General features: G+C 39.0%; 2 protein-coding genes across 3 annotated transcripts in view; one reads left to right on the forward strand and one right to left on the reverse strand.

Annotated features, from left to right (window-relative positions):
• LOC118856385 (CD2 associated protein) overlaps positions 1-12,096 on the reverse strand; it is a 165,882-nt gene that overhangs the window by 143,460 nt on the left and 10,326 nt on the right. The window lies entirely within an intron of this gene.
• LOC118856386 (peptidyl-prolyl cis-trans isomerase A-like) lies at positions 3,412-3,942 on the forward strand. The gene has a single exon (XM_036766675.1). The coding sequence runs from the start codon at positions 3,421-3,423 to the stop codon at positions 3,940-3,942; it is 522 nt and encodes a 173-aa protein (XP_036622570.1). The 5' UTR covers positions 3,412-3,420.

The raw sequence follows: 12,096 nt of genomic DNA on the forward strand, positions 1-12,096 counted from the left end.
TCCTACACAAAAAGAAAATGGAGTCGCAGGAACTATCGGATGAGAGATCATACAATAAGAGTCAAAGCACAAAGAACAGTAGTGACGGCGGATAACTCTCCACTCAAAGCAATTATGCATCTGCCTGATTAAAAGCAACCAATAAGAGCATGAGCAATAAAGAAGTCCGCTGTCTTCCCAGAGCACCGATACATCTAAGGAACAGCAGAGACCCTCCCAATGTTTGTCAGCCCTGATAACTACCCCCTTCAGGTGATTCGTGTGAGCACCAATGATATAATCAAAAGAAATCTACGAAGCATTGCCAACAGGTACATAATTTAGATGAAAAGGGTGATGCCACAAGCAAATTAGGAGAGTAAGGAATAGCGTAACTTTCAGATCTGTGGAGAAGGGAAGAATTTTTGACCAAGAGATAAAATGTATTACGAAATGCAAAATGGATAATTTTGATTATATTAAATTTGAAAGGTTTTACACAAACAAAACCAATGAATGCCACCAAGATTAGAAGCAAAGCAGAAAGCTGGGAAACAATTTTTAAAGCAAGTATCTCTCATAAAGGCCTCATTTCCCAAATACATAAAGAACTAAGTCAAATTTATAAAAATACAAGTCATCCCCCAATTGATAACTGGTCAAAGGATATGAAAAGGCAGTTTTCAGATGAAGAAATGAAAACTATATATAGTCATATAAAAAAATGCTCTAAAGCACTATTGATTAGGGAATACAAATTAGAATAACTCTGAAGTACCACTTCATACCTAATAGATTAGCTAATATGACAGAAAAGGAAAATGATAAATATTGGGAAGGACATGGAAAAATGGGGACACTAATGCACTTGTTGGAATTTTGAACTGATCCAACCATACTGAAGAACAATTTGGAATTATGCCCAAAAGGCAATCAAACTGCAAAACCTTTTGTTGCAGCAATATTACTACTAGGTCTGAATCCCAAAGAAATCATAAAAAAGGGAAAAGAGCCTGTACAGAAATATTTTTAGCAGCTCTTCTTGTGGTGGCCAAGAATTTGAAATTGAGAAGATGCCCATCAATTGGGGAAAGGTTGAACAAGTTGTGGTGTGTAATGGAATGGAAAACTATTATGCAATAAGAAATAACAGATTTCAGAAAAACCTGAAAAGACTTAACATGAACTGATGCTGAATGAAGTGAGCAGACCAGGAGAACACTGTACATGGTAACGGCCACTTGTGTGATGACTAATTTTCATAGACTTAGCTCTTCTCAGCAAAGTAAGGAACTAAGACAACTCCAAAACACTCATGATGGAAAATGTTATCCACATCCAGAGGAAAAATAATTGATGGAATCTGAATGCGGATCAAAACATTTTCACTTTATTTTTTTCATGTTTTTTTCCCCCTTTTGTTCTGTTTCTTCTTTCACAACATGACTAATATGGAAATACACTTTACATGATTACACATATATAACCTATATCAAATTCCTTACCAACTTGAGGGGGGAGAGGAGGAGGGGGAATATTTGGAACCCAAAATTTTATTTAAAAATGTTTTAAAATGTCTTTATATATAATTGGAAAATATGAAATACTATTTAAAATTTTTAAAAAAGAGAAAGAAAGTATTACTACGGATTACAATGTTTTAGACAAGAAAATGAAGAACACTTGTGGCCAGAATGGCCTTTGTTTTCTTTGAGTGACTCAGCTTACCTCATTGAGCCTCGCTGGGCGCTGGGGCTTCTCTTCTGGGGCAGGAAGCCCAGAGACCATGCCAAGAAGAAGAGAACTTCCTGTGTGATGAGTCATGGGGCTGGCTGAGGGGAGGTGTTAACTCCAGAGCCATGCCCTGTTGGGTGTTAGCCTAGTCTACGCTAGGGGGAGGGGCCAACTCAAGAACCAATCGGCCCTGGTCATTCAGGCGGCGCTTGATGATGTCAAAAACTCTGTAAGAGGGGAGAGGACAGCTTGAAGAGCTCTCTTTCCTTTTCCGGTTGGCGTGGGAGCAGTGGCAAGCATAACTCTGGGCCAGCCCTTGCTCTCAGGCTGGGCCCAGATGTTGGTAGCTATGAATTGTATTGGGTCTGTCTGTTGATATTTGTAATTTGTATTTTGTTTTGAAGTTCAGGGTGCTAGTTTATTTCCCCCGAACTAAATGAATGTTCTGAACCTCAGGGTGCTGGCTTTTTCCCCTGAAGTAAGTGAATGAACCTGTATTTGGTCTGTCTCTTGATGCTTGCCTGTATACCCCCATGAACTAACTGAATGCTGGCGTTTTTTCCCCTGAACTAAACAAATGTTGTCTGTATGCTAACTGAATGCTGGATTAAAGTAAGCTGGTCAACCCCTTCACCGTGCTTTCCTTGTTTAAGCAGATAAAAAGAACCTGTGCTTTCCCAGCGTGCCAGCAGCCTCCTGGGTGCTGGCTGTGGGGGGATCTTATGCCCCCACAGGAAGCTGCTAGCTGGACTGTTAAAACACCACTGAGACATGGATTGTATTTTCTCTGACTGTTGCACAGTGAAGCAGGGAAGACAAGGGATCCAGAACAGAAAAAAATTATTTGGGTAGGCAAACAGCTGAATAAAAATTTGGTCATTTTAGCTTCTGGTTTATGGCTTAAAACGTAAGGATTCTTGGCCAAGATGGTTGGGTTGTTTTCCCCACACTTACCACTTTCTCACCAGTTTTTATTCCTTGGAAAAGCATTTTCCTAGTAACGTGCAAATCTAATTAAAAGAACTTTAAAATACTGATTGTAATTTTGCTCTTTTGAGCCAATTAAAATCAATCTCTCTTCTATGTGACAACCCTTCAAATACTTGAAAATGGTCATCACCTCCCCCTAAATCTTTTCTTCTCCAAGCTTTAAAAGTGATAAGGGTAGGGGAAAAAAACAAGCAAACACTGTGTATGTATCATATAAAACAAGCTAGACACTATAGAGAGTAGCTACAATGAAGTAAGATAAATAGTAGATGAATAAAAAGAAAACAAAATCCAAAAAAACAGCCAGTAGTAAAACTAGAGCCTCGAATGTTTATAAACAGGTGCCCAAAGTCTAGGCAAAATGCAAGAACTAGAAGTCCAAAAGCAAGGAGACATATTTGACCTTATAGTATCACTGAAACTTTACGAGATGAAATCCATACTTGGTTATGGTTTATCATATTCAAAAGAGACTAGAGACCACCTAGAATGAAGAAGAAATAGATGATGAGCTTGGAAAACAATCAAGCTTGGCACAGTAGCATGATATAGTAGTGATGAGAGACTTTCATTGTTAAAACACGCTCTCTTAAAACATGGCTCTCAGCCGCTTTGCAGACGCCGCCTCTGGGAGACCTCGTCTGGGTTCCCATTGCCGGACGCCAATCCCTGCCGCCTATTTCTCTGCCATCGCACCCAGCCCAGGCATCTGTGGCCATGGCCAACCCCAGCGTGTACTTCGACATCACCGTCAATAACAAGCCCCTGGGCCAGATTACTTTCGAGCTCTTTGCAGACAAGGTTCCAAAGACAGCAGAAAACTTCCGTGCTCTGAGCACTGGAGAGAAGGGATTTGGTTACAAGGGATCCTGCTTCCACAGAATCATTCCTGGGTTCATGTGCCAGGGTGGTGACTTCACACGCCATAATGGCACTAGTGGCAAGTCCATCTATGGGGAGAAATTTGCTGATGAGAACTTCATCCTGAAGCATACTGGTCCTGGCATTTTGTCCATGGCAAATGCTGGACCCAACACAAATGGCTCCCAGTTTTTCATCTGTACTGCTAAGACTGATTGGTTGGATGGCAAGCATGTGGTCTTTGGCCAAGTGAAAGAAGGCATGAACATTGTGGAAGCCAGGGAGCATTTCGGGTCTCAGGATGGCAAGACCAGCAAGATCACTATCGCTGACTGTGGACAACTCTCAGAAGATTTTTTGTTCTGTTTTTTGTCTTAACCATCAAACCATTCCTCTGGAGAGAGCACCCCCAAACTCCATCTGCTCTTATACCCTGTAATCCTTGTGCTCTCACTTGCTGCAATTCTCTTTGGATTTCATTTTCCTTTTTCCTTCCACAAGTCTGGCTAGACAACAGACTTAAGTTTATGATTATGAAATAAAAACTAAACTTCAAAAAAAAAAAAAAAACATGGCTCTCTCTGCCAAAAACTAATAAATTCTTCATTTGCCTTAATACTAATTTTATATTTCAAAAAACATAGTAATAAACAAATTCTATTCTGGTTATGATACTCATTATCAGGGAAGAACTGGTTACTAGAATCAAAATAATGGGGATATTAGGGAGAAGTGATCAGTCTCCCTCAATCTTGTGATAGAAGAAAGACAAGAACAGCAGCCTTCCGAAGTCTGACATGTGCCCTAGATTTTAGATCAGATTTCAGAGCTATAATAAAAAGTGGGATCCCAAGTAACCCAGAAAAGGGAAAATCTCAAGAACAAAATGTTGAAGGCAAAGGCAAAACATAATGAAAAAGCAATTATCTGAAGGAACTGACCAACCAACATATAATATATCATGGCATGAGGAGCAAGATGGAAAACAAAATTCTCCAATACAAAAAACTCTCAGAAAAAAAAAAGAAATTATGGACCAGATACAAAGTAACAAAAACCATTCTTACTCTTTTTTTTTTCCCACAGAAATACTGAACCGGTTGATCAGGGAACTTCTATAGATATTGAATACCTTGATTTTGACAAAGAATTTGCGGAAGTATTTCATTATTATTCTGATGGAAAGATGTGGGCTAGATGATAATACAATTAGATAGATTCAAACTAATTGAAATGCTAGTCTCAAAGGGTTCATTGTCAATTTGGCAGGAAGTCTCTAGTGCCAATGCCCTAGAATTCTGTTTAACATTGTCACCAATGACTTAGATATTAAGTCTTAGCATGCTTATCAAAAACTGCAGATAAGAGATAGTTAACACAAGGTATGACAGAAGCACCATCCCAAAAGACCCTGATATGTTCAAGAGTTGGTTGAATATATGACAAAATTAAATTGAGTTTTACAAGTCCTATAACATAATTTTAAAAAAATCAACCTCAGAAGTACTGGAGGAAAGAGGCATAGTTAGAATTGTCGTTTGTTAGCAAAAGATGTTAAGCTACATATGAGTCAGCAGTGTTAAGTGGCAGTCAAACAGGCTTTCTTGGGCTGCATTAAGGCCTTGTTTACAAGAAAAGCCAGTCCCTCTGTTACTCTGATCAGACTATATCTGGAATATTGTGTGTTCAGTTCAGGAAAAACAATACTAAGCTGCAGAATATCCAGATGAGAACAACCAGAATTGTCACAGAGAGCCTTGACTTCATGTCACATAAGGTTAACCTGAGATCCATAGATAAGAGCTCAGGAACTCAAATGGCAAAAAAAAATTTATCTTTTTTCTCACTACCAATTAACTGAAATTTAATATTTCCTTCAGTTGAATGTAGGCAACAAATCATTAATTTGTTGCTGCTGCTGTTGCTGCTGCTGCTGCTGATGATAATAATAATAAGGGATCCAAAGGCTTCACCAGATAGCCAACTTGTGTAAATGACACAAGAAAGGTTAAGTATTCTTGGCATGAGAGCTGGAGAAACCTAGAGAAGAAAAGACTGGGAGGAAGGGGCAAAGATGAACTGCTGTCTTCAAAAATCCGTCAAGACACAGAGGGATTAAACCGTATGTTTGGCACCAGCAAAACCAAGAGCGATGAGCTAAAGATACTGAAAGACTTATTCAGGCTTGATGTCAGGAAAAACTTCCAAACAATTGGGAGTTATTCAAAACTGGAATGAGCTACCTCAGAAGCAATGGATTCTTCCTTATTGGAGGTCTTTGATAAGGGACCAGATGGATTCCATTTGGTTGCTAAGATCCATTCTAACTCTAAGAATCTGTTGATTGTAAATCTGTGAATGCTTGATGTTGAGATTATTACAGATGAAGTTCAGTGGAACACATCCATAAGTAACCTCAGGGGCCTCTAGAATCTAGAATCTAAACTCTTCTGTTTAACATTTAAAGCCCTTCACATACTTTCCTGAACCTATCTTTCCAGCTTCATTATTGTACATTACTCTCCCTCCTGCGTTCTTCAAGCTAACCCTAAATTTGCTTTCTGTTCGGTCATCACACACAACACCTGATATTCCATCTCTATGCCTTTATACTGACTGACCCCCATGCCTAGACTGTACTTCCTCCTCACCTCATCTCACCCCACAGAAGAGGGAACTAGCTAGATGGTGCAGTGGGCACAATGCTGAACTTGTAGTTTGGAAGACCAGAGTTTAAATCCTGCCTCACATGTTTTAGCTGTAATGATCCTAGGTAAGTCCTCTAACACCTCTGTGAATATTTCCTCATCTGTAAAGTGAGTAGATTAATAGGACCTACCTTACAGGGTTATTGTAAGGATCAAAAGAGGTAACATATGTAACATATATTATAATACATAAATGTTTGCTATGAATATGATAAAATTAGGAGCTTCAAGGTGCAGCTCAAGCACATTTGACATGAAGCCCTTCCTGAAGTACTCAACTGCTAATGCACTCCCCCTCAAACTACCAAGGATTCAACTACTTTGTATTTGTTCTATTTATATGTATTCTGGGTATATAAGTGTGTATATTCTTGTTGTCGCCAATTAGAATGTAAACCCCTGCAGTGGGGGCCATTCTGTTAATTGTATTTCTATATCCCCAGTGCCTCATAAGCACTTTTGATTGACTAATTGTGCAGACAATAAAAATGGGCAATGAGTTAGGTCACCTCCTACAGCAGGCCTGCACAACATATGGGCCACAGGCCACCTGCAACCCACCAAAGGATTTCAGGTGGCCCATGAAAAATATAGAGGATATAAAAGAAAGTAAAGATATAATGAGTGCTTTGACCATGCCCCACCTTCCACTAGTCACGTAAACTTAGCAGGTAGGTTGCCACTGCATACGCTTGCCTGTTTGTCATGTGACCCACGGCAACCAATCATCATCAGTCTGCCTCTAGTGTGAGAGGTGCAATTTCATAATAAAAATCTAGTAATAAGTGTAATTAATTGAATTAATTGAAATTTCCCTTTTTTAATATGGTTTATTTGCAAAACAGTTTAAGCATTAACTACACCTTTACGTGTAAAAGGAGCCATTAAAAACCTATCTACAGTGTCGCAGTGAGTAGAGCTCCGGCCCTGGAGTCAGGAAGACCTGAGTTCAAATCTGGCCTCAGACACTTGACACACTTACTAGCTGTGTGACCTTGGGCAAGTCACTTAGCCCCAATTGCCCTGCCTTCGCCCCTCCAAAAACCAAAAAAAAAAAAAAACAAAAAAAAAAAAAAAACCATCTACGGCATGAAGTTTAGCCTATTTTAATTTTGGCCCCTACCTACTGCCAAGTTGTGTAGGTCTGTCCTACAGGAAGAGGAGAGCAAGGTAGATCCCTTTGAGAAAATAGCAAATGTCCAAGCTTCTCTCTAAAACAAAGGCCCATATTTTCAATACCAATATTATTGTTGTGATTTTGTATGGTGGGAAATCTGGAATACCATGGTCTCTGAAGAACTAAAGTTGAAGATTACCCTAAGAACAAGAGAGGTCCCTAATAATCAAGAGCAAGCTGCAACACATTACTAATAAAGAATTATAAAGGATAAATGGTATAAAGAACAGAAAAGAAAAACGAGTAAAAAAAAATGACCTGGTCACAGTAAGAATACGGACAATTGAGAGACAGCCTTCATGCTCCACTGGTATTTTCTGATGTTAACAGAAAGTGAGGAAGGTACACAAGTAGAAACTCCCATGAACTCATGGGAGTACAGGCGGCAAGAGATGCATAAAAAAGATAGGTATGGACAGGCCATTATCTGTTTCACAGAAAAGAATACCCAAATTGATGAGATCACAGGTCCATTTCAGTCTTTCAGTTTACAGCTGGATGTTTTATTTCTATAACAATTTCACTGAGAATCTGTATTGTGTTCTGTTCTTTTATATGTCAGCTAGATCCTCAAAATTTCTTGACTGATGACAACCAGTGGCCTTATCACATAAAATTAGCCATACAATCACATAAAGTCAGTGAATGAAGCTACTAAGGACTTGACCACTCCTACAGAAAACAAATTAGGAGCTTCCATTAAGAAAAAGCAACTAGATTGACCAGCAAGTAAGGTTTTAGAGAAAGAAGTTGTTTAGAGAGAAGTAAAGGGAAGCCTTTTCTGATAAATACAGAGTTATGGATACCTCATCAAAGTAAGGCTGGGAGGTAAATACCGGCTTGGTCAAGTGTTGCCATAGTTATGTGATTTCCTCTGGTCTCAGAAAAATCACCAGACTGACTCCTTGAGCAAACCAAACTCAGGAATAAGAATTCCTGTGACACCAGAGAAAAGAAAAACTATTATGAGTGTGATTCCTTTTGAATAGTAAAGAGTTTCACAGTTGGAAGAGGTCATCTAAGCCAACTCATTTCTGGACAAGAATTCCTTCTATAGTATCTCCAACAAGTAAGCATCTAGAATCGGCTGTCTGGATTTTGAGACTCAAGGCAGACCACCTAGCTCCTGCATATCTACTCCAACAAACCCTGAAGTCCTCATCACACTGAAATCCAGTGAGAAACCACAGTCAGTGATTTTTCCACCTGAGTAATGCACAAAAAGTCAGCCAGGCTATAGAAAAGGAGGGGGGGGGGGGGGGGGGGCGCAGAGGCGGCCTGGAAACAAAACCAGGATCTATACTTCCCAGTCCAACCAAGCAGTAAAAGTTGACTTCAGCCTGCAAAAGCAAAGCATCACAAGTACCTTTTCCACTGCAAAACCCTGGGGTGGAGAGCTTGGAAGTGCTACAGTGCCAAGGTAGCAAGCACCCACAGCCTCACACCAGGACAACGCTAGCCCAAGTGCTCTGAGGTTTCTAACATGCCCTGCGATTCCAGGGAGGGCCCTGAAGATCCAGCTCTGAACTTCAGATATCCAAAGAAGCCTAATTCCAGGATGTGGAGGTTAGTGCAAGAACTAATGTGATTTACCCTGCATAGTCAACCAACCCACTCAGAAACTCATTAAGGGATATACTAGCACAAAACCCTAATTCAGGAACTAAACTTGAAGAGGTGAATAAATTAAAGATGGAAACATCAAACACTATCATATCTAGCGATCCTCTAGAAGAAAGAGCAAAGCAACACTTTAACAATTGTAAACATAGACTCAAAGGAAAAAATAGATTTTCCACAAGGACTATGTGAATTCCTAGATATAAATAAATTAAATAAATTAATTCCTAGATATAATAAAGAGATTTTTAAAAAATGAAATGAAAGCCCTGGAGAAAAGAAATGGAAGTAGAATGAACAGCTTAGAAGACAAAGTAGTAAACCTTGCCCATGAAGGGGAGTCCTTAAAAACAAGAATAGACCAAACAGAAATCAATGATTCCATGAGACAGTAAGAACTATTAGAACAAAATAAAAAGATTGAAAAACTAGAAGAAGATATCTGGTAACAAAAACAACTGACTTAGAAAACTGGTTAAGAAGAGATAATAAAAAATTACAGACACCCTGAAAATGCTTATACAGTAAAAAGCTTGGATACTATAATACAAGAAATCATAAATGAAAACTGTCCAGATTTATTAAGACCAAAAGGCAGAGTAAAGAAAGAAAGAATACATAGGTCACCTCATGAAATACATCCCCAAATGAAAACTCCCAGGAATGTCAGTAAAATTCAGAACTCCCATGTCAAAGAGAAAGTATTACAAGAATCCAGAATTAAGCAGTTCAAGTACCTAGGATACAGTCACGATCACACAATACTTGGCAGCTTCAACTCTCAATGAGAGATCTTAGAATGCAATATTTAGAAATGCAAAAGAGATGGGCTTACAACCAAGAACAAGCTACCCTGCAAAACTCAGTATGATCCTATGTGGGAACAAATGGGTACTTAATGCAACAGAAGATTTTCAAGAATTTTTGATGGAAAAAGTAGGAAGTTTGGAATATAAATACATGAATTCAGAGATATCTAAAAAGGTACATTTATTAGAACAATTGAAAGTAACTACTGTATGATGTTGTGCTAACTTTTTTGGGGGGAGGGGGGCAGAGCAGAAATTTTTAAGTAGCCCCTAGAACCTTAATGTGTTCATAGGATACTGGGAGTTGAGCGGGGAAAAACCAGTTCTGGAGGTAGACTGGTTCTAGTCGTAGGGTTTGGAGAGAGACAGGAACAAGGTAGGGTAAAAAGAAAGAGGGGGTGAGGCTTGATTTTTCTCATAATTAGGGTACATGAGAAGCGTATTTATAAATGAACAAAGGGGACTGAACTGAAGACACACAAAGTTTTGAATCAGAAATACATCGACCTCTTATCTAAAAAATAAAGGGGTAAGAGAGGAATGTATTGGGAGAAAAGGAGAGGTAGAATGGGGTAAACTACCTCACATAAAAGAGGCAAGAAAAAGAGCTTTTACAATGGAAGGCAAGATAGGTGAGGTGAGAGCAAGTGAACCTTACTCTCATCGGATTTGGCTTAAGGAGGGAATAACATACACACTCAATTGGGTATGAAAATCTATCTTACCCTACAGTAAAGTAGGGGGAAGGGGATAAGAGAGGGGAGATGATAGAAGGGAAGGCAAATGGGGGGAGGGAATAATCAGAAGCAAACACTTTTGAGGAGGGATGGGGTCAAAGGAGAGAATAGAATAAATGAGGGGGATAGGATGGAGGGAAATATAGTTAAATCTTTCACAATATGACTATTATGGAAGTGTTTTGCATGACTACACATGTCTAACCTATATCAAATTGTTTGACTTCTCAGTGGCGGGGTGGAGGGAGAGGGAGGGAGAGAATGTGGAACTCAAAGTTTTAAAAATGAATGTTAAAAATTGTTTTTACATGCAACTGGGAAATAAGACATACAAGCAATAGGGCAGAAATCTATCCTGCCCTATAAGGAAATAGAGGGAAAGGGGATGAAGGAAGAGGGGGGGATGATAGAAGTGAGAGCAGATTGGGGGAAGGGATAATCAGAATGCACATAGTCTTGGGGTGGGGGGAGGGAAGAGATGGGGAGAAAATTTGGAGCTCAAAATCTTGTGGAAGTGAATTCTGAAAACTAAAAATAAATTAATTAATGGAGAAAAAAGAAATATACCAAACTCAAATAAGAAATACTGGGAACAGAGAGGAGGTTATTAAGAGGGGGGAAATTTGGGGGAAGGAAGAGTCACAAGAAAAACATATTTCCTGATCCTGAAGTAGGGATTAAAAGTCAAAGAACTAGAAAATAAGGTGTTTTATATGGCCTCTTACACAACTGGGAAATGGTTGAACAAATAGGGACATACGAATGTAATGGAATATTATTCCACTATAAGAAATGCTGAGAGATGATTTCATAGAATCCTGGGTAATATGAACTGATAGAGTGAAATGAACAGGATCAGAAGAATCTAAACCAGTATAACAATAACATAAAGAGAAATACCTTTGAAACTAATGAATACAAGGGGAGCAGGACCTAGGATGGAGGAAAACAGAGTTGGTCTTTCACAACATGACTATTATGGAAGTGTTTTGCATGACTACATATGTATAACCTACATTGAATTGCTTGCCTTCTCAATGAGGGTGGCTGGGGAGGGAGGAAGGGAGAGAATTTGGAACTCAAAGGTTTCAAAAAGAATGTTAAAAAATTCTTTTTCCATGTAATTGGGAAATAAGATACACGGCCTATGGGATACAGAAATCTATCTTACCCTACAGGAAAATAAAAGGGGAAGGGAATGAGAGGGAGGGGATGATAGAAGGGAGGGCAGATTGGGGGAAGGGATAATCAGAAGCAAAACACTTTTGAGGAGGTACAGGGTGAAAGGAGAGAGAGAATAGAATAAATGGTGGTAGGGAGGATAGGATAGAGGGAAATAGCAATAGTAACTGAAAAAAATTTTTGAAACAAGTTTCTCTGATAAAAGCCTCATTCTCTAACATAAAGGACTGTGTCAAATTTATAAAAATAAGAGCCATTCCCCAATAGATAATCAAAAGATACAATCAGTTTTCAGATGA

The sequence above is a fragment of the Trichosurus vulpecula genome, chromosome 7 (genome assembly GCF_011100635.1).
Source record: "Trichosurus vulpecula isolate mTriVul1 chromosome 7, mTriVul1.pri, whole genome shotgun sequence".
NCBI lineage: Eukaryota > Metazoa > Chordata > Mammalia > Diprotodontia > Phalangeridae > Trichosurus > Trichosurus vulpecula.

Excerpts from the sequence above, each read along its gene's own strand:
- LOC118856386 (XM_036766675.1), top strand. The coding sequence starts at position 3,421 with ATGGCCAACCCCAGCGTGTACTTCGACATCACCGTCAATAACAAGCCC.